The 20,359-nt window shown below is 44.8% G+C and overlaps 2 protein-coding genes and 1 long non-coding RNA gene across 7 annotated transcripts in view; 1 reads left to right on the plus strand and 2 right to left on the minus strand.

Moving 5' to 3' along the window:
* Window positions 1–4,981, minus strand: part of CRYBA2 (crystallin beta A2) — a 30,269-nt gene extending 25,288 nt beyond the window's left edge. The window contains exon 1 of the mRNA XM_081924155.1: window positions 4,977–4,981. The gene's annotated coding sequence lies outside the window, so the exon portion shown is untranslated. The remainder of the gene's footprint in view (window positions 1–4,976) is intronic.
* LOC309377204 lies at window positions 4,482–20,324 on the plus strand. The gene is made up of 7 exons (XR_014171488.1): window positions 4,482–4,882; window positions 8,538–8,661; window positions 10,004–10,147; window positions 12,347–12,401; window positions 13,549–13,615; window positions 17,491–17,553; window positions 19,913–20,324. It is a non-coding gene; the product is annotated as an uncharacterized lncRNA (long non-coding RNA).
* CFAP65 (cilia and flagella associated protein 65) overlaps window positions 14,375–20,359 on the minus strand; it is a 41,901-nt gene continuing 35,916 nt past the window's right edge. For all 5 annotated transcript variants that reach the window (XM_081924094.1, XM_081924093.1, XM_081924092.1 and 2 more), the window contains 3 exons: window positions 18,928–19,218; window positions 16,626–16,763; window positions 14,375–15,557 (listed from right to left, as the gene is read on the minus strand). In XM_081924094.1, coding sequence (XP_081780220.1) covers window positions 15,431–15,557; window positions 16,626–16,763; window positions 18,928–19,218 — 556 coding nt within the window. In that variant the 3' untranslated portion in view covers window positions 14,375–15,430. The remainder of the gene's footprint in view (window positions 15,558–16,625; window positions 16,764–18,927; window positions 19,219–20,359) is intronic.

Here is a 20,359-nt window from a genome sequence, read left to right on the forward strand (position 1 = left end):
GTTGTCCAGAAGAGTTGGATTTTGGGGCACTCCCACCACATGGAGGTATGTGCCTGTGGAGGTGCACCCTCTAATGCTGGAAAATTCTGAACAAAGGAAAGTACTTCTTCACACAGCATGTTGTAAAACAATAGATTCCACTGCCTCAGGATGTAGTAGTGATGGCCACAAACTTGAATGGCTTTAAGAGAGTATTGGACAAATTCATGGAGGATGCCTATATTTCTACATCCATTTGTTGTGGCAGTATGTCTCTGAATCAGTGTTAGAAATTAGTCAGGCACCCGGTACATTTTGCAACTAGTACAGGTCCAATTGCGACCACGTGGAAATCTCTGGATGCCAGATTGGCAGTTGGGGGAAGCAAAATGTCACAATATTTTCCTTGAAGCGTGAATTTGTTTTATTCTGGATTGTTTGGTTTGATGTTTTAATGTGTGGTAAACCACTTTGAGATTTGTGGTTTTTTAATATAAAGCAGTGTAGAAATGAAATCGATAATAATAATAAACCCCACTACAAAAAATACCCAAAACACATGCCTAGACATTCCATTGTGGTGATCACAACCTATATTTAAGGTGCCGTTTGGCAATTAGATTATATATCTGATTTTCTAACACTCCTGAATACTTATTTCTGGGAATGATATGGGGAGGTGCTTTTGTGTTCAGGTCTTGCTTGTGGATTTCTATAGGCCACTGTGATAACATGATGCTGGGCTATATAGATCTTTGGCCGGATCCAGCAGGACCTTTGGCCTGGCCTTCTTATGTTCTTCTTATGTTCTTGACAACATGTCATTTTAATATGTAGATTAAATAGAAGTGCTGAGTAACGGTCTATGAAAGCTCTCCACTAAGGTTCCAAACTCATTGCGAGGTATAATGTCTGTACTATTAATTGGTATAAGGCACCCAACCATGTTGCCTTCCAGATGTTTTGGACTATGATTGTGGCCATGCAGGCTGGGACTGATAGGAGTTGTGTTCCAAAACAACTGAAGGGCAACAGATTGAGGAAGGCTGCAGCAAGGTCCTGAGTCGTCTGCAACTTCTGTGCTTTCCAACCTGCTCTTCCTCTTACACCCCTTCCTTGCTGGTTTTGAGTTTAATTTATGGTTCCTGCTGGCCACAGAATAGTAGACAGGAAAGGGGATAGGTGAAGGGATTTGTGAAAGAACAGAGTAGGCTGTGTGGTTGCTGTATCGTCTCTTGGTGTAATGAGGCAAAGTTTTAATCACTGTCTCCAGTTGAGAATGCTGGCAACCCTACTGTGGATACCATAGGGCAAATATCCTGTGGACCTGCATTGTGACCAGTGAACCAAATCCAGTAGCCAGTAAATATGATTTTATAAGGAGCTCTGCCAGTTGGATCATACATATTAAATCTCCGAAGCGCAAACACACTCACCAGAAAGAAACTACTTGGCCAGCTTCTGTGCCTGTAACAGCAGCTTGATAGGGAGAAATCGGCAAACGAGGCTTTTCACAGCATTGAGGGAAAATAGTATAACTTACTAACATCTGCACGTCAAGTTATCTTAAAAGCACAGTTACTGGGGCTAGTGGAAAAATTAGAAACCCTAGGGACAGGGTAGGAGTCCTCATGGCCCAACTGTACTTTCCTGAAAGGAAACAAAATGTAGTGGAGAGTTGTCTGTTATTTGTGTCCAGGTGTTTAGGTTGTACCTTTTTTTCTTACCAGGCAGAGGAAACTTTCACCATTATTTGATGCTGGAAAAAGCATCACTTTGCTGAATTTCTGTTTGTTACCTAGCGGTTCAAAAGCAGAAAGACCCTGCCAAGTAAAGATTGGCAATCTTCTTTTGAAGAAGTTCTGTGAAAGCTGAGTAATTTACATGGTTGTGATTGCTAAAATATTCATGTGTGTTCTATAGTCAAAAATTGCTTGTTGGTGCATTTGAAACTGATAGTTATCTTGTTTATGTGTTTGAAAAAAGGGGCTTTGGGGAAAAGCAAACCTTTTGTAAATGCAAATTTGTCCACATGAAGATGTCTTAATATATACAAAAAATTGGTTGATTTCTAAAGTATTCTTTTTGCTGCAGGGTACCTATTGTTTAGAGTTGAATTATGTCTGAAACTAAAACAAAATATCCAAGATGGAAATTAGGGTCAATGAACCATTGTTATCTACTTTTGGTTGGTGAAAAGTTAGAATGTTAATGCAGCTAAACAAATACAGTACAGTACTTGCTTATTCATTTAAATAGCTGGGATTCAAGGAGAGCATCTGGAAAGTGCACAATTCATAGGCAGCTATGATTGTTCATAGTAAGGTCCCTTAAATTAATAGATTTATGGTACAATCTATGTCATGTATACTCAGATGTAAGACACATTAAATTCAATGGGACTTGGTCCTTGTCCTAGGTTAATGTGCATAGGATTGGAGATTTGGATAGTCACGTTAAAAATGTGCTTCCTTTGGAGTCCTTACTGGAGTCACTCCCTCATTTTTTACCATAGCAGTAGCAGCACTTTTCTTACATAGACCACATAAGAATTGTTGCCCTCTTTGGTTATCTTTTCTCATCCCTGGTGATAAGCAAATTTATCGCTGCACCCTGGCTAGTCCCAAAATAGCTGGCTCGTAGGTAATTTTTATTCAAAACTGAAGCTAGGCTGTGTTGGCTCTCCCTTCCCGGATGCAAATCTCCTCTCCACTTTCTGCTTGAGGTAGCAAGGACTGATGTGAGAGATAAAGTTACTGGGGACTAAGAAGAACACTCCCTAGCCCACCCTGCAACTCACTCTCTCTCTCTCTCTCTCTCTCTCTCTCTCTCTCTCTCTCTCTCTCTCTTGTAACTTCTGAACTTTCAGGTAAATATGGAGGAGATGCATCCGTGCTCCTGATTCTAGGGTTTTTAGAGGAACTGTTGCTGGAGATTTCCCAACTGGAAGGCAGAAGTTTTCTTTGAGCAGCCCACAACTGCATCGCTTAATATTAATCTGATTCTGTATCCATACATAAGGACTGCTGACTGCTCTTTGAACCTCACACAAGCACCCTCTTTCAGTAGGTCCCCCCCCCCCCCCGGGAATCTGTTTTGGTGAAAGGAGGAAAACTCATATGTGTTCATCTTCATTCCACTCTGTTTCCTCCCCCCATTACCGTATGGAAAGCAATTCTTTTTTTTACTACAACAAGGCTAAAGAACACAGTATCTGGGTGATGATAATTTTTTCTTTGTATATGACAAAGCAGCTAAAATAGCCAGCCAAGAAGATCCAATCCAAAGTGCTCATAATCGAGGACAGGAGTATGTGGATGAACTGGCATTGGGAATAATGGGCGCAGTAGAAATACCCTTAAAAGCCAAATTAAAATCCTAGTTTTGCCACAGAATCCCTTTGGGATTGGAGGGCAAACTGTTTAGTTTCCGCTTCAGTTTCTTTCTGCAAAATGAGCCTAATGGGACTTGCAATTAGTGGGAGGTCAAAGGCATTAAAAGAAGGTAACAAGAGTGGCAAAATTCAGTTGGTCGATAAAGTAGTTAGAGGACAAAATGGGCAGCAATGTTACAGGTGTCCTTTGTAAACTGCATTGTCTTTCTGAACATACGATTCCTCCAAGTGCTGGCAGCCTTCAATAAAAGCTTTTCCCAAGCATAGCTGCTGTGTAATGCAAGACAAAGATGGCTGACAACTCACTTCAAAATATCCCATTATAGCCATGCTCCGAAAAAGGCTTATGGTGGCCAAGCCAAGCCTTTTATAAAGTTGCGTAGGCTGTCTATGGCTGTTTTCCTGGACAGGCTGTATTGCCAAGCGTAGCTTACTTGATGCAGAGGCTGGGTGTTGAAGCAGTAGGAGGGCACAGGTGTACAAGGCTCTAAGGATGCACATGATGCCCCGTGAGCACCCAGCACATGTAGGTATGTATGCTACATGCATGTCACCCATTTCCACTGTGCAGGCATGCCATGTGTTTGCAGATAGGCTGGACCTGCCTAACGCGAGCCGAACGAACAAAACATTCACGTCAGGTCTTGTGCGTGGGGCTCAACGCGAGGCAAGCACAGCAAAAGCCTGGGGACTGGCTACTGGAGATGTGTGAAGGAGCCCATTCCTGCCATGTCATTCTGCCACGAAATATGCCCCAGCCGCCACATGGGATTCCAGTCAGAGCATCACCTGGAAGGGAACGCCGAGGTATCTGTGGAAGAAAAAGAGCTTATAGGGAAAGGAAAGGAAAGGAAAAGGGATGGTGGAAGGGAATGGTAAAATAAAAGAAAAATGGGGGCAGGAGTAAAAAAATACTTAACAATAAACGAATAAAAGAAAAGGAGAGGCAAGGGTCATGTCTGGCAGAACTAAACCCTCGGATTTAGTGTGGGATAGGTTTTCTTTGCCTTTAATAAATATCCAACCGTTTTACAACAGTACAATGTAGGACCGAATGCTGCCAGGAGAAGGGAAATTCCAGATTCCGTTTCCTCTGACTCATGAATCACACTGGGTAGCCACGTTGCTGTAAGCAATTAAAAATAATGACAGAGGGGAGAATTTTGCCAAGCTTAACTTCTCTTCCCACCCTGATGGGAGAAGCTGCATATGCTTAATTTCCCTCTTGTTGGCAAAACTATCGAAGGCAGAGAAGTGCAGTGCTGAATCAGGCACCCCAGCAGGTTCCCTTTTCTCTCCCACCCCCTTCCCCAAGTACCAGGGATGGTCCTGGGGCACAGCAGAAGCCCCTGTGCATTTGGGGTGTTGAGCCCCCCATAACAAACCCCCACTGGGGCAGCCTCCAGCCGCCGGTCTCCTCTTCCCAGCGCCCATCCCCCCCCCCCGGCATTGCTGAGCAATAGCCTGGGAACATCTCACCTGGCTCCAGTGACACGTTGGCAGCTCCAGGTGAGGGACTCACCTTCCCAGCCGAGCAAGTGGAAAATGAGGGTGATGCTGGCCCTGCGGTGGCTTTTATAGGCCTGATAAAAATAGCTCTGGCTTGGCAGGCAGCAAGGGGGGCCAGGGCGTGGGGGGCTGCATGGAGGAGCCCGAGGGCTGGGTTGTCACCAGGAGAGAGTGCCGTCTCCCCTGCACACCTGTCATGGGCTCTGCATTTGCTCAGGGCAAATATTGACACAGCAGGGCAGGAAGGCAAGCCAGGCATGTAGGGTGGGGGGAGAGGGGGGCATCAGGAGCCCCCCAGATTAGCACCAGAGCCCTTGCTAATGGGGTTGATTAGAGCCAGCAGCCCGGGCAACTCGCTGCACAAAGAGCAGAGAGGGGGAGGGAAGGAAGGCAATGCTCATTAAACCTTCCCTGGAACAACACCAGCTGTCGCTTTCCGCCCACCTGCCTCTCTCACTTCGCTGCCCCAGGGCGGGCAGCGTGGGGAGGGGGGAGGGAGGGAGCGCAGTCCTGGGCAGGTGTATGGCACTGCTGGGAACACAGGAGGAGAAGGGAGGAAGGAGGGGATGGGCATGGCCAAGGGAGGGACGTGTAAAACGTCCACATCCTGGTTCAGGTGCAAGGGGATTGGCAGGTGCCAAGGAGAATCGGGCTTGAATGTGCAGCTTTGGGAGGGAGAACAGGAGAGGAGGCTGTGCAGAGTTCCCTTTGTCACACCGCTGGCACTGGATGGCAAACCAGAGGGAAGCTAGGTTGCCCATTTGTGCCAGGCAGAGGCCAGCAAATTCAAATCAGGCCTAAGTGGGAAGAGTACCTTGAGTGCACTATTGAGGAGTGAGAGGCTGGAGAAAGTCACAAACTGAATGTAACTCAGCGTGGTGTTTATACACGCACGCACACACGTACATTACGCACAGTTTGGAGACGGTCGAGCAAAAGAACTGCACACAATGTACTGGAGCTTGGGAGGTGACTGTATGCTTGAGCTTCTGCTGGAGAACAAGATTCAGTCTTTGTATTAATCGTTTGCCTAGTCCCTTTAATTATATTAAAGTGCTTTTTACAGTTTTCATTTTGCTGTGATATATTCCTCCCATTTTACATATTGGGCACCAAGGCAAGAGGTGTACTTCCTGAAGGTCTACCCACTGATTTCATGCTGAGCGGACTTGAACCTTTACTACACATCTACAGTCATTCCGCTTGGACAAAAATCTTCTCTCCTTGGGATCCCTCTCCCCTTGGTCTTCTGTAAACAACATCAGCATTGGCAGAGCCACCGCTGAAGTCAGTGGGACAGAGTTCTCTCTATGGAAACCAAAAAGGCCATGAGAATGAGATTTCTGAGCCAGGGACTTGGAAGAGAGTGTTGAGTTCTAGTTGTTAAGGCAGCTTTATGTGACTGAAAGGAAACATTAAAGCTAGTGTGTGCGTTGCCTGTTCTGGGAATGCATTTCTGGTTCCATGTTGCAGGATTAAACTATACTCCCAAACTGAGTTCATGGAGGTCATCTAACGAAACAGTATTTTAGCTTTAAAAAAACCCAAACCCCTAAAATAGGGGTCAACAAGGTTTATCTAGCCTGAGCCAGATTGGTCCCATGGAGATCCCTCTGTGGGCTGGATTGCACGCCCGTGAATGAGCATGTGCCCCCATGTGTATGCGCCTGCACAGATGCGTTCTTCAGCGTCTGTGTCTGTGCAGATGCGATTTTCGGCGCCGCGGGAGCAAGGCGCTGCGCCGGTTTAGTGCAGCATGTGAGCGGGCAGCTCGGTTCAGGGGCAGCTCATGGGCTGGCCAAATGACCTCTACAGGACGCTACCAGCCCACGGGCCTTAGGTTGCTGACCCCTGCCCTAAAGCAGTGCTGGTAGTTAAGGCCCTAGGGCAGCCTGCAGTCAATGTTGCTAGGGGCTCTGCATCCCAAAAACCCACACTGAATGGAGTCTCTCCAGGCAAAACTAGAATTTATCCAAAGCACAGAACTGCTGCCTAAAACAGCTGCCACATCTGGAGTTCCTTTCCCCTGTAATATTTAGTAATGATACCATCATACTGTGCATTCACACACACATCCCTTGATCCACATCATGGGGCAATAGACATGGCCTTAAGAGGCATTCCTGTGTTTTCCATAATGCCTAGTTCTCCCCTTGTATACTATGCCAGCAATGAAATTGTAAGGTTGGAGCGGACTTGCACATCATTTAGAGTAGCCTGTCAGAAATGAAACTGAAATTTCCATGTGCCAGCAGTCCCATAAAACAGAAGGGTGCAGCCTTTGTTGTAGACTTTATCATCACTATAGCAAAGTGTAGGTGCATCTGATGTCCATGAAAAGCTTATGTCATAATTTCTTTCAGATGCCTGCCGCAAGATTCTTGATTGTTATTGTAGTGTATGTGTGACAGCCAGAAGTGCCTGTAGGCTGTAACTATAAGAAGAAAAGTAGTAGAAGCAAAGCAATTGGGGTGTGTGTGTGAAAAAGATTGGTAGGAATTCAAAGAGGTTAATTTTTCATTGAATTTTGCCCTTTTTCCAGGATGACTTGACACTGTATGGTTTTTCTTATTTAGATAACACTTACAGGGTGGACAATGCTTTACAATGTTACTTGATTTCAAGACGAATGCGTGCTATTACTCTTGCTCCCATTTTGCAGCTGGAAATCTTAAGGACAAAGAGATTAGTGACATACCTAACACCATACAATGCGTTTTTTTCCTACATATTTTAGAGACATTCTCACTCAATTTTCTTGCCTTAAGTGGCATGTTAGTTTCACTTTTGAGGGGACTCAATTTGTGCTTGCAATATAATGTGTGCAGTAACACCAGCAGCATTGGTGGGACCAGTATCAGTAGAAATCCAGGTGGGTGTTTCTTTTCTACATAATTATACAAACCATAATTTGAGCCATAAATTCAATATAAGACCTCTGCATAAAACTATATGTCACGGTCTCTTATAAATCCCTGATTTTCAAATGATAGACAGAAAGGTGATCATTTACTTCAGAGCTTTCTAAACATTCCATGTTGGAGACATGCATCATTTTGTGACACAGTAACTCAGTTTTACTTGCAAACCGGAGGTTAAACTACCTTATAAGAGCATTTGCATGACACTACTACACACTGCAGCTGACACACTAACGTGTTGCACCACACAGTTTGGAAAGCTCTGGTTTACTTTGTTACAGTAGAACTACTGGGGCGGAAGGCAGTGAGCCCAAACAGTAGGTGGAACAAGAGACAATGGTAAGCAGAGCCAACTAATTCTTGTTTTGTCCCCTTCTTTCTCCCTGCTAAGTTATTCAAGGACAACACGGGCAGTCAGTGTCACCCTCTGGAATGGTTCTAAGTAAAAAGATAGGCAGGTGGGACTAACAGAGGACAGGGCCTTATTTTCCGAAAGGACCAGCCAGCAGCCACTGCATTGTATTTTGTTGGAACTGTCATGAACAATACAGGACATTCTAATGGCCTTAAAAGCATTTTCCTTTCCCCAAACAATTTACCTGTTTTTTTGTTATATACCAGGGGATGTGCCATGTTCTCAAAAGATTTATTAAAGCAGCCCAGGCATTCTCCAGTATGATGTTTCATCTTGTCTTACTGATGTTCTTCCCCATTCCCCCACCCCCCACTTATAGCAAGGATGCCATAGAATGACACCCTGTCCTAGCCAACAAAACTGGACCCTTACGCACCAGTTGCCTGAAGGAAAGCATCATCATCATCATCATCGTAAGCCTGCAAAGAACAGCCTGCCAACAGGTGATCCATCCACTGCTTTTGTTCTTTCTTTTTTTCAGACCAACAATGGAGAGATACAGCAGGTGTTAAATGTTTAACAGGTCTGAGGATCACACCTGGCCCAAAGAACCCCCCCCCAAAGGCTGTCAGGTGGGAAATGCACAACTGTTGTACCCTCTGCTTGTAGCTGGTGGTGCTGGAAAGAGCTGCTCCTGGTGAAATTTGCCTCTCAAATACGTCTTTGTGCCTGAGTTGTCATCTTAGATAGAAATGTGCAGTAGCTGTACTGTACATGCAGAATGATATCCAAGATGGCAATGTCCTCATAAGACATGGATATCATCATTGATTTTTAGCATTCTGACCTTGGACAAAGTTTTGGCAAGACATTTTGTGGTAAAATGAAATAAGTGTGTGTTGTCCATCTAATGTCAAAATTCACCAGGTTGTCTTGTCCCAATCATTGTTAAAAGCAAGACTATGAATTGAAATAAATATTATTTTGAAGTTTGTTTTTAAAAAAATGAAAATAACTCTTTTATATATAACATGTATGTATTGATGTGGATATCATTTTAAAACATGTTACTTGCATCAAGAATGACAGTGGGATAGCACCAGTTATAATTCAGATCAGAATCCACACACAGTATAATTTAGGAAGCAGGACATTAATCAGTGACCCTAACAGGTTAAATGATGCTACTATGTGTTAGAAAACAAAAGGTCCCTTGCTGGGCAGCAACTTGACCAAGAAGGATCTGGGCTTCATGCATGTTCAGTCATTGAGTGTGGAATTATCTTTTTAAAGGACCAACATTCTTCATGATGCTCTCTGCCAGTTAACTTTGTGCATATGTTCGAATGGGTCCTGTAGCAAGAACTATAGCCCTACTGATTATAAATGTTTGTTACTTTAAACCAGTGATGGCCAAACAGCTATTTTGGGACTACAATTCCCATCATCCCTGACCACTGGTCCTGTTAGCTAGGGATGATGGGAGTTGTAGTCCCAAAACAGCTGGAGGGCCAAGTTTGGCCATCACTGCTTTAAACAAAAGAGGGGGAGTTCCAGTGTAGAGGGGGAAAGATGGGTTTTGAATCTGGGGAACCAGCAAGGCACCAGGGAATAGGGATAGTTATTTTCCATTGAAATCAGGAATGAGGATCTAACCCTTTAAAATTCATTACAATTGCTTGGGGGGTTGATTGTCATAAGTGATGTCATAGGCACATGTGCCCATGACGATTACACAAGAACACACTTCAATTAATAAAAAAATGTTGCTTATAGAGTGAGGGTAGGAGATTTGCCAGCAACAAGAAGACTGTGTACTGGTAAAACCGGTTTTCCCTGTTGCAGAGCCTCAGTGTGAAGGAAGGACAACTGTGTTCCACAATCAAAACGCTCCAGGGTGGGGTGATTTGCCAAAAAAACCTGGATGTCGGTACACACCCCTTTAACAAGAGGACCAACGATGGACAAAAGGCTACTCTTTGAGAAACAGTATGTATGGGGGGGGGGGAAGGATATTCAATTGTGCAAAGGGTCTGGGCTTCTGGTGGGCATAACCACTGATGGAAAACCAAGCAGGAACGTGCACTATGTGAAAGCAACAGTTAAAATGAACTAAATGTTACTGTAAATTTTAGGAAGTGTATGAAAACAGTGGGAGATTGTTGGCTAAACACCTCACCTCATATGTTAGATACATTCAAAATTGTTGCATGAAGTTATGAAAGATGCTCTATATATGTTGGTTAATCTTTTTCTTTCTCAACACGCTCCCACATTTTGTGAATTAAGATCCTACAAAAGCTGCAACATTTTGTTTGCAAGCTGGAATCCAGATTGCACAATATAAACTGGAGACTGAAATTATGCAGGTCACAATCCAGCCCTGCATCTGAGATAGATGCAAAATCCATCTTCTTTTGGAGCTATGAAGAGATTTCACACCCTTTTATATAGCAATTCACAGGATATTAGACCATAATCTTCCAAAATTTATTTACATTGTTAGTCTTTTAATAGTAGAAGAGAGTAGAAAACAAAAGCAAATAGGGGTTTGTCTTCGTATCAGTGCATGTTCCTGCCATTGTTCCCCATTACATAAAATTTGTACAAGACAAAGCAGAATGGAACTAACAATTAGACTCTGTGAATCCTAAAACATTAAATTTTTATCATGGTGTTTTATCTCTTCTACATAATACATATTTAAAAACTCATCTTCATAATCTTGCTTTTTAAACCATATATCCAGAATCAATTTAGCAGGAGATAATTTGTGTATTGATAAACCTTTACACATTTAGGCTGTGATCCTATACACACTTACCTGAGAGCAAGTTCCACTGAACTCAGAGGGACTTACTTCTGAGTAGACATGCATTGGATTGCTCTGTTTACAGGCCTGTGGTAGTAATAATAATAATAATAATAATAATAATAATAATAATAATAATTTATACCCCGCCCATCTGGCTGAGTTTCCCCAGCCACTCTGGATGGCTCCCAATCAAGTGTTAAAAACAGTACAGCATTAAGTATTAAAATCTTCCGTAAACAGGGCTGCCTTCAGATGTCTTTTAAAGATAGGAGAACTGCTTATTTCCTTCACATCTGAAGGGAGGGTGTTCCACAGGGTGGGTGCCACTACTGAGAAGGCCCTCTGTCTGGTTCCCTGTAACCTCACTTCTCGCAATGAGGGAACCACCAGAAGGCCCTCGGCGCTGGATCTCAGTGTCCAGGCTGAACGATGGGGGTGGAGACGCTCCTTCAGGTATACAGGACCAAGGCCGTTTAGGGCTTTAAATGTCAGCACCAACACTTTGAATTGTGCTCAGAAACGTATGAAACATGGTTCATACAAATGAGCAAGTTGTTTCCCCTCTCAGTACATTTGAACAGAAGTATTTTTATAATTCTGTGTTTTTGTATCTCCAGTCACAATTATTTCAACAATGAAGAGCCACTGACAATATATAATGCTCTTTGGAATAGAGAATAAAAAATGAATGAAGCTTGGGCGTCTAGGAGATACTAAAGGGCAAATGAGAAATAAAAGCAGTGTTGCAGTGGGTGGGGAAATAATAGACAAACTAAGAAAGGTGTGTTTTCCTGGAGGGGGAGAGGAGTGAATAAGGTAGAATAGATAGTCATAGGCTGGGAGTCGGATTGCCTACAGTGATTGCATCATGGCTTATGGGGTTGCCAGCTGACCAAATACAAACACATTCAACCTGGCCTGCTCTTGTGCTTTTTAACTGTTGCTTGATGTGTGATGTGTAGAAGCAGCTTGTCGAGGTAGAAAGGCAATCATTTTCACAACCAACATCTGTTCAAACTTATGTTAAAGGCACAGGAGCAAAGGTTGGTGTCTAGCTAATACCCTTTTTCCCCAGATTGGGCGAGGGTTTTTTTTCTCCCTGAGAAACTATCTCATGGCAAACAGCAATTCCAGCAGCAATTCCAGGAAGCTAGATTGCTGGCAAGGCACCAGATCCTGGCTGCATAAAGCACTTATTTGTTTCTTATTCAGCATTATGCTGTTACAATAGAACAGCACTTTGTGGTTCAAACATGAGTTGGTTTATTTTTGTGATCCTGCAAGGGAGTAAGCAAGACAGTCACAGGGCTAAACTTGACTGCCAACTAGATGTTAATTACATGACTACAATTAATGTACACTTTTCTTTTCAGTTATGTACATCAGCCAGGAAGAAGCTTAACCATGGGACCATATGGGGAGAGAGGGGTGAGTTTAACTCTTCAGCTTCCTTGCTGCTGACCCAGGCTTAAAAACAAGAGAGAGAGAGAGAGAGAGAGAGAGAGAGAGAGATGTTTCTACACTTGAAATGCAAATAGCAGCTTCAGAAAGGCATTTTTGGGACCAGGAATGTGGCAGGAAGGCAAAGTGTTAAACTGCTCTCCACATCTGACAGGATCCTCAGACTGTGACTGCTATTTACATAAGGAGGGGGAAGTGCAGTAATTGCATTCACACAATTATTGTCATGTTTGTTTGGCCCTGAAGCTCCGCAGCTTGGAGGCTCCATGCTCAGCTTCCTTTTGAGGGCCTAGCATGGTGCTGCTGGCCATCACATAATGAAGCTATGGCATAGCTTGGCTCTGGGGCTCTCTCTTGGGTTTAGTTAGTCTCCCTCTCAAGGCAGCTAGCTAAAACAGCTCACAGAAAAGAGAAGCAATGTGCAGGCTAAAGAACAGAGCAGAGGTACTTTACTAATAACAGCGAGGCCTCGAGCAGCCAGCCTCCCCAATAATTTAATCACATCAGACCATATTCCAGTTCACGTGTTCGCAACCCATGGCTGCTCTCCATGCAGTGCACCCACCCCTGCCCACCTTTCCCACCAAGCTTCAGCCATCACCTGCGCAACGGGGAAGATACTGCTGTTCACATGCTGCTAAGCAGCATGGACACGGCCGCTTTGGCTGCATCCTCTCTAAGTGTTTCCAATCCGGCCACGATAGATAGCTGCCCCTGTGCTTTCTTTCTCTTGAGATTCTTCCTAGGCTGTCTCCATTTGACACGTAAATACTCCCAAGTAGCTAACTGAGCTGTTGCCCTGGTTTGAAGATAGGTAATGATACCCAGGAAAAAAGAACCGCCCTAGATATGCCAAATTAAAGCCAATTCAGACTTTCTGAAATAAATTAGCTGCAGCACAAATACTTTGTTTTTAAAAGGCTTATGGGCTTAGGTGTTAAGTCCCCCTGCTAAGGTGGCATGAGAAGTCTGTGATGGTGAGAGTTCTTGAAGATATTGTTGAAGTTGCTACTTGAGTACTGACAGTGTGGTGGGAACAAAAGTGTTTATTGTTGAACTAAACTGCTGTTTGAATAAAGCCACTGTTTTCAGTACTCTTCTCATGCTGTTTTAGTCACAGGACCCTCTGCTCCAGAAACAGAAGCACAATATTTGGTTGCATGGAATTTGTCATCCTGAAGGTATGTCTGTACATCATGCCCTGTCACATTCCATTTAATTTTTTTGCTCTCACCAACCTTGCAGAAACCTTTGCACGTGCCCTGTTCATACCCATATCTTCCTCCTAAAATTGCATGTTTGGAAATTGGGGGAGTGGTTGCTTTTCTTAATAAATTCTGAATTTAGACCACCACACATACCCCAATAATTGAGGCCAGGCACCCTTGAGAGGATGCAGGTGGCACTGTGGGTTAAAGCCTCAGCGCCTAGGACTTGCCGATCGAAAGGTCGGCGGTTCGAATCCCTGCAGCGGGGTGCGCTCCCGCTGCTCGGTCCCAGCGCCTGCCAACGTAGCAGTTCGAAAGCACCTCCAGGTGCAAGTAGATAAATAGGGACCGCTTACCAGCGGGAAGGTAAACGGTGTTTCCGTGTGCGGCTCTGGCTCGCCAGAGCAGCGATGTCACGCTGGCCACGTGACCCGGAAGTGTCTCCGGACAGCGCTGGCCCCTGGCCTCTTAAGTGAGATGGGCGCACAACCCCAGAGTCTGTCAAGACTGGCCCGTACGGGCAGGGGTACCTTTACCTTTACCTTTTACCCTTGAGAGGAGATGGTGAAATAAGTTAAAATATTTGCTAAAAATGAACAAGGCAGCTCTGGCAAATGGATGGGTTTGGCACAATGGCAATTCAGCATTGTCCAAAAAAAAGGGGGGTGTTGATCAAGGATGATAGTCATTACATTAACCTAAAGAGATAAGGCAAGACTACTGTCCACACCATTCACAGAAAAGTTTATAATTCTATAATGAAGTAAAGCTTTTGCACACAAGACATTGCAGTGAATGGCGTACCCGTTGGTTTATTGTCAGTCTGCTGGCTGGTTGCTGTTTAACAGAGAACAGATCCTGCTACCTCTCACACTTCAAATTCTTTGTTCCAGTTTTCATAGATGCTTATGTGTGTTGAGGTTATGCTAACAATTTTGTCTTACACTTAGAACACATTTTGGATAGATACCTCTGCAAATTCAAAAACAGGACACTTAAAAGAGATCTTTGAAAGATGCAAATCAAGCTGCTAGGAGAGTATATTTGGTGATGTTTAGAAACTGCAACACACTGCTGTTACAGAGCTCAGTGGCCCAAGCCCGACAATGTATAGCAATCTGAAAATGTTTGTGTGGTGATCTAGCCTTAAAAAACAACAACATCTTCAAGGTTTGCAGACCTCTAGCTCCTGGAAACTAAAAAGGAATGACAGAATGAAGAGTCTCTCCATAAACAGCCTGCTTCTTAAACAACTGCATGCTGAAGCTCAGGCCACCCCAGTTGGCTTTCTGTCAAGTTTGTGTTATTTTAATCTTGGTTCCTAGTGTTCAGAAAGGCTTTGTGGCTTGCATATCTGGTTGCCAGATTTCATTATGTAGGAATCGTAGCAGCAAGGAAAAGTGCACCCTGTGCTGTCCTCTGTGGAGGCTGGAGCGCTGACAAACTAGACTGCACTGCCCCTTGGTGGAGGGAAAGTTGAACACTTACAATACAAGAGGCTTCCCAAGATGAAAACAAAGTCATCTTAATTTGAAAAATAATCTCTCTCACACATGGCACAAGTGAAACCACTTCTGCTTTGGTGCAAACCAGAGTTGTATTTTGAAGGCTGCATGATAAAGATCCCGTGCTATTATTGAATAGGGTAGGGTCACATAGCTTTCTCTGCAAGTCACTTCTCTTTTGACCCACCTCTAAGGGAGCAGCTTTCCAGTAGCACCATGGCTCCTACAGGGACTAGCCAGATGTGAATACCGGACTTGTGTGGTACCAGAGTTCTCCAAGCCCCTAGGGGGGCAAGATGATGTGCCGCTGCCCTTCAGAGTCCTTGTTCTCTCTGGAGGCACAGGTCAGTGGTGTTGTGGTGGGGTGGAGCAGAGACGGTTTGTGCATTGGAGCAATGGGACTGATAGTCCTGAAATAAAAAGCTTCATTTCAGTTTTTACAACTTCATAATACTAAAGAAAGTATTCTAAAGCCCCAGGTCCAGTTTCTGACTTTAAAAGAGCATGGCCGGGCATGTTCTTTGCTAGAGAACTTGGGAAGATACCACCTAACAGGATCCCAATGGCACACTTCTCATACCTTATTGCTTGATTTCCTTGTGTAGCAGCAGGTACCATGAGAACCTTCTATTCTGACTGATTCACCCCTCTCCAGGCTTAACCTTGGTGGATTCCTTACTGCTTTTACCTCTTACCATTATCCTCTGGCCAGCAGCAGAGTGTATGCTGGCAGTGCCAGGGAAGCTGCTGCCCACTCTCCTCCTGCCCTCCACCACCGGGTCATGTCTGCTACTGCAGCCAGGCGTAATGCGCCTCACAACCAAGGAGGGTTCTGTCTTGAACACAGAAGGCCAATGAATAATTACCACCAGCATTGCCACCAACACTTCTGCTGTCTGCTGCTGGGTCAGAAGTAACCCACCAGCAGAGCTGCTGCCACTGGGCACAAGGAGTGCCACAGCCAAGGAGGGTGGGTGGCAGTAATACTGCCCACTCACTTGCTCTCCTCCCCTGGACAAGCACCACAGCCAAGGAAGTAGCCTACCCCAACCCCTCTCGAAATTGCACCTGAGGCCACAACACCCACAGCACTCACCACACTCCACCTCTTCCTCCTCCAAGCCATCTTTCCCTTTATTCACCATCTCCTTTAACTTCAACCATATACCCATTTGCCTCATCTTTTGTGCTTCCATTCCGTGGCCACTGAGCAGGCCAATCACACCACAAGGTGAGACAATCAAAAAAGAAAACCAATAGCATACAAAAGAAAAGAGGGACGAACATTCCAACCACAAGGACATAAATGACCCTCTGCTACTAAGCTTTCATAGTTACTAAATAGGCATCAACCAAGTTCTTCTATCCTTTTGTTCTAGGCTCATACAAAAATGAAATAATAATTTATTATTATTATTATTATTATTATTATTATTATTATTATTATTATTATTATTATTCCATACCCCGTTACTCACTTTTGGGAGAAAACAGTAGGGAGTGCAATGATTCTGGGTCGTGCTGTCAGCACTACCTCCCCACGACTGGCCTCCACCAGAACGTTTCTGATTGTGTTTTCCAGCACCATCTCAGTCAGATTTGAAAATGCTGGCAACCTTTAGAGAAAAGAGCATTTCAGTTCTCCCTCTCCAGGGAAGTTGGTGTTTCCAAGCATGCTTACAGAATGGTACTACAGAATAGTGCCCACCCTACTCGCTACCTTTTTAATAGCATAGCTGACAAGTTGGCAAAGTTCTAACAAACCAAAGGCACACTGGCCTGAATGAAAAAAAGCTAAACCAGTTTTATTGAAAGGGTGTGTTCACAGACAGGACAGATGAATAGATGAATCCATATATAGAACTGAATGTCTATGATGGGACTCAGAAAGTACCAGTACACATACACAAGGCTAGTAAATGTAAGAGAGGTTCTAGGCTGAAGCTTAGGCACAGATTCATTGCTTCTCTCTAATACATTGGAATCCTTCTCAACTTCAGAGTAGTAGGATCATCACCGTAATGGATTGTATTTACTTTTTCTCTTAGATGTCCATAGAAGTCAGGGGTTGCTCACTTCTATGGGCAAAAGAAAAGCAACAGCCCTGTCAGGGAAGGGAGTAAATTTTGTCCCTAGCTCAAGTATGTGCCAGACTGCAGTCTCATTTCTTTCTCCCATAGAAATGTATTTGTCCCTTTGCTTTCTAAAGAGAATATACTGGAGTGGAGGGGGAAAACCATCCCTCCATCTCAGATACTGATGGGCTCAACATCTGGGATGAGGCCAAGTTTTGCACTACCTCTTCAATGTCTCCAATTATAGCTGCTTTACTTTCTCCCACAGACATGAATGGCTGCTTTTGGCTTTTGTTGAGGAAGAGAAATGCATCCCATGATATAGCAACAGGTACTTTGATAGTGCAGAATATAACCTAAAATGTGTCGCTTAGCAATATTTTGAAATTGTGGCAAGAGTTAGCATTTTAAGGACATAGGTGAGCCGCAGGGACATGGAATGAGTGACATTCTTTTAAATATTTTTTAAGTCAGGACACATTTTAGGTTATATTCTGCACTATCAAAGTTTTTTTTTTTTATTAAAAAAAAAAAAACTTTGATAGTGCAGAATATAACCTAAAATGTGTCGCTTAGCAATATTTTGAAATTGTGGCAAGAGTTAGCATTTTAAGGACATAGGTGAGCCGCAGGGACATGGAATGAGTGACATTCTTTTAAATATTTTTTAAGTCAGGACACTAGCTCAAAAACATTGTTGAATCCTGCCCATTGTTCTGTGCATCTTTCGCATTACGTAAGTATTGTCACCAAAGTACAGTGGTGCCCCGCAAGACGAATGCCTCGCTAAACGAAAAACCCGAAAGACGAAAGGGTTTTCCGATTTTTAGCGGCTTCGCAAGACGAATTTCCCTATGGGCTTGCTTCGCAAGACAGGACCTTCAGGACAGGTCCGGGAACAGAGGGGAAGGCGCGCAGCGCTTCTCTGTTCCCGGACCTGTCTTGAAGACTTGCGGTGGGAGGAAGGTTTTCCTCCCCACCGCCAACATTCAGAAGGCTGTTCTGAAGGCTGGCGGTGGGAAGAAAAGCCCTTCTCCCCCGCCAGCCTTCAGAAGAGTTCCCGCAGGGCTGCCTAGGCTGCGGATAGCAGCCTGCTGCCCTGCGCGAGGGGCGCTCTGCTTCAGAGCGCCCCTCACGCTGGGCAGACATCCGCAGCTTGGGGAGCCCTGCAGGAGTTCCCCGCAGGGCTCTCCAAGCTGCGGATAGCAGCCTGCTGCCCCTATCCGCAGCTTGGAGAGCCCTGCGGGGAAGTCCTGCAGAGCTCCCCAAGCTGCGAATGTCTGCCCCGCGCGAGGGGCGCTCTGAAGCAGAGCGCCCCTCGCGCGGGGCAGCAGGCTGCTATCCGCAGCTTGGAGAGCCCTGCGGGGAACTCCTGCAGGGCTCCCCAAGCTGCAGATGTCTGTCCCCGGACCTCTTCTGAAGGCTGTTCTGAAGGCTGGCGGTGGAGAGAAAAGTCCTTCTCCCCCCGCCAGCCTTCAGAAGAGGTCCAGGGACAGACTGTCCCCGGACCTGGTCTGAAGGCGGTCTCCATAGGAACGCATTAATTGATTTTCAATGCATTCCTATGGGAAACCGTGCTTTGCAAGACGAAAAACTTGCAAGAAGAAAAAACTTGCGGAACGAATTAATTTCGTCTTGCGAGGCACCACTGTATAGCTATTTTGCTGAGAACCCCTACTTAGATATGCCCCTCAATTTGGCTCACCTGATAATGGTTTCTTTCTGCTCCCGGAATTGTTCCTTCCGAATAATGACACTTAGACTCTCTTGAGCTTCTGAAGTTTCTGTAGGAGATCTCTCTTGTACTCCTCCAGCATCTTCATCTTCTGCTCTACACTTAGGGCTAAACTCTGGGGAAGTTGGTGTTGTAGAGGTACCACCTGGGCTGTGCTTTTGTTTGGCTGACTCCTCACTCCAGAACTGGCAGAAGTAGGGTGTGGGCTCTGCTAGGCTTCTGATCACTGCTTCCTGGAACTGGCTTTCCTCCAGCAGCCCCCTAGAATGTCAGGAGAGAATTCACTTTGGAATGAAAGACAGAGCTGGCTGCCTTTGTCACACTGTTGCCCTCTGCCCCCAAACCCTGGGAATATGAAAAGCCAGCGTCCCCTTAAGACTATCCAGGTATACATCCGAAGGGATACGTGTAGGAAAAAGGTATTGGAAGTCTTCCCTGAATATAGGTTCCCCCGCTTCACAGTAAATTAGTGAAATTGGCTGCAGTGAGATGTCATGGTGAATTATCAGCAAGAAAGCAGAGCAAAAGATGCAAAAGCTCAAAAGACTGCCGCTCCCCTTATGAACTGACCCTGCCCTGTGATCATCATTTGAGGCCCTTCTTCATGTGCCTCCTTCATAAGAGGTCTGGAGGGTGGCAACACAAGAATGGGCCTTTTCTGTGGTGGCTTCCCGTTTGTGGAATACTCTCCTTAGCGAGGTGCACCTGGGCCCTTCACCTTTTTCGCACCAGGCAAAAACATTTCTCTTCAACCAGGCGCTTGGCTGGTTAACATTTGGTGGCTTTTTTAATGTGTTTGTGGGAGGGAGGTTATTGGTTTGTCTTTGTTTTATGTATTTTGTATTTTTCTGTTGTGAACCACCCTAAGATCTTAGGGTGATTATTATTATTATTTAATTTGTATACTGCCCTTCACCCAATGTCCACAACTGATTAATTCTTCCCTTTCCTGCAGGAATTTGAACTAATTTACCTCCATGTTACTTAGTCACTACAATGAAGTGGACTTGGACCAGGACGACCTGACTTTCAAATCTCCATTCAGTCATGAGGTTCACTCCGTGCCTTGGATAATGCCAAGTCTCAGCCTAATCCACGCGAGAGCATAGGAATCTGCCTTATCCAGAGCCCATGTGGCTCATTATTGACTGACTTGCAACAGCTCTCCAGAGTTGCAGACAGGATCTTTCCTCAGCCCTTCCGGGAGATGCCATGAATTGAACATGGGACCTGTTGCATGCCAAGCATGTACCCTGCCACACACATTCCCTATGGCCTTTCCCCACCTCATAGGATTACTGTGAGGACACAGTGTAATAACTCCTGTACACTATTGCTGACCACCTTGGAGGAAAAGAAGGCAAATGTGACAATTCTATGCATCTGAGCAGACTGTTATGAA

This window comes from Podarcis melisellensis (assembly GCF_964234715.1).
Source record: "Podarcis melisellensis genome assembly, chromosome: 1".
NCBI classification, from domain to species: Eukaryota; Metazoa; Chordata; class Lepidosauria; order Squamata; family Lacertidae; genus Podarcis; species Podarcis melisellensis.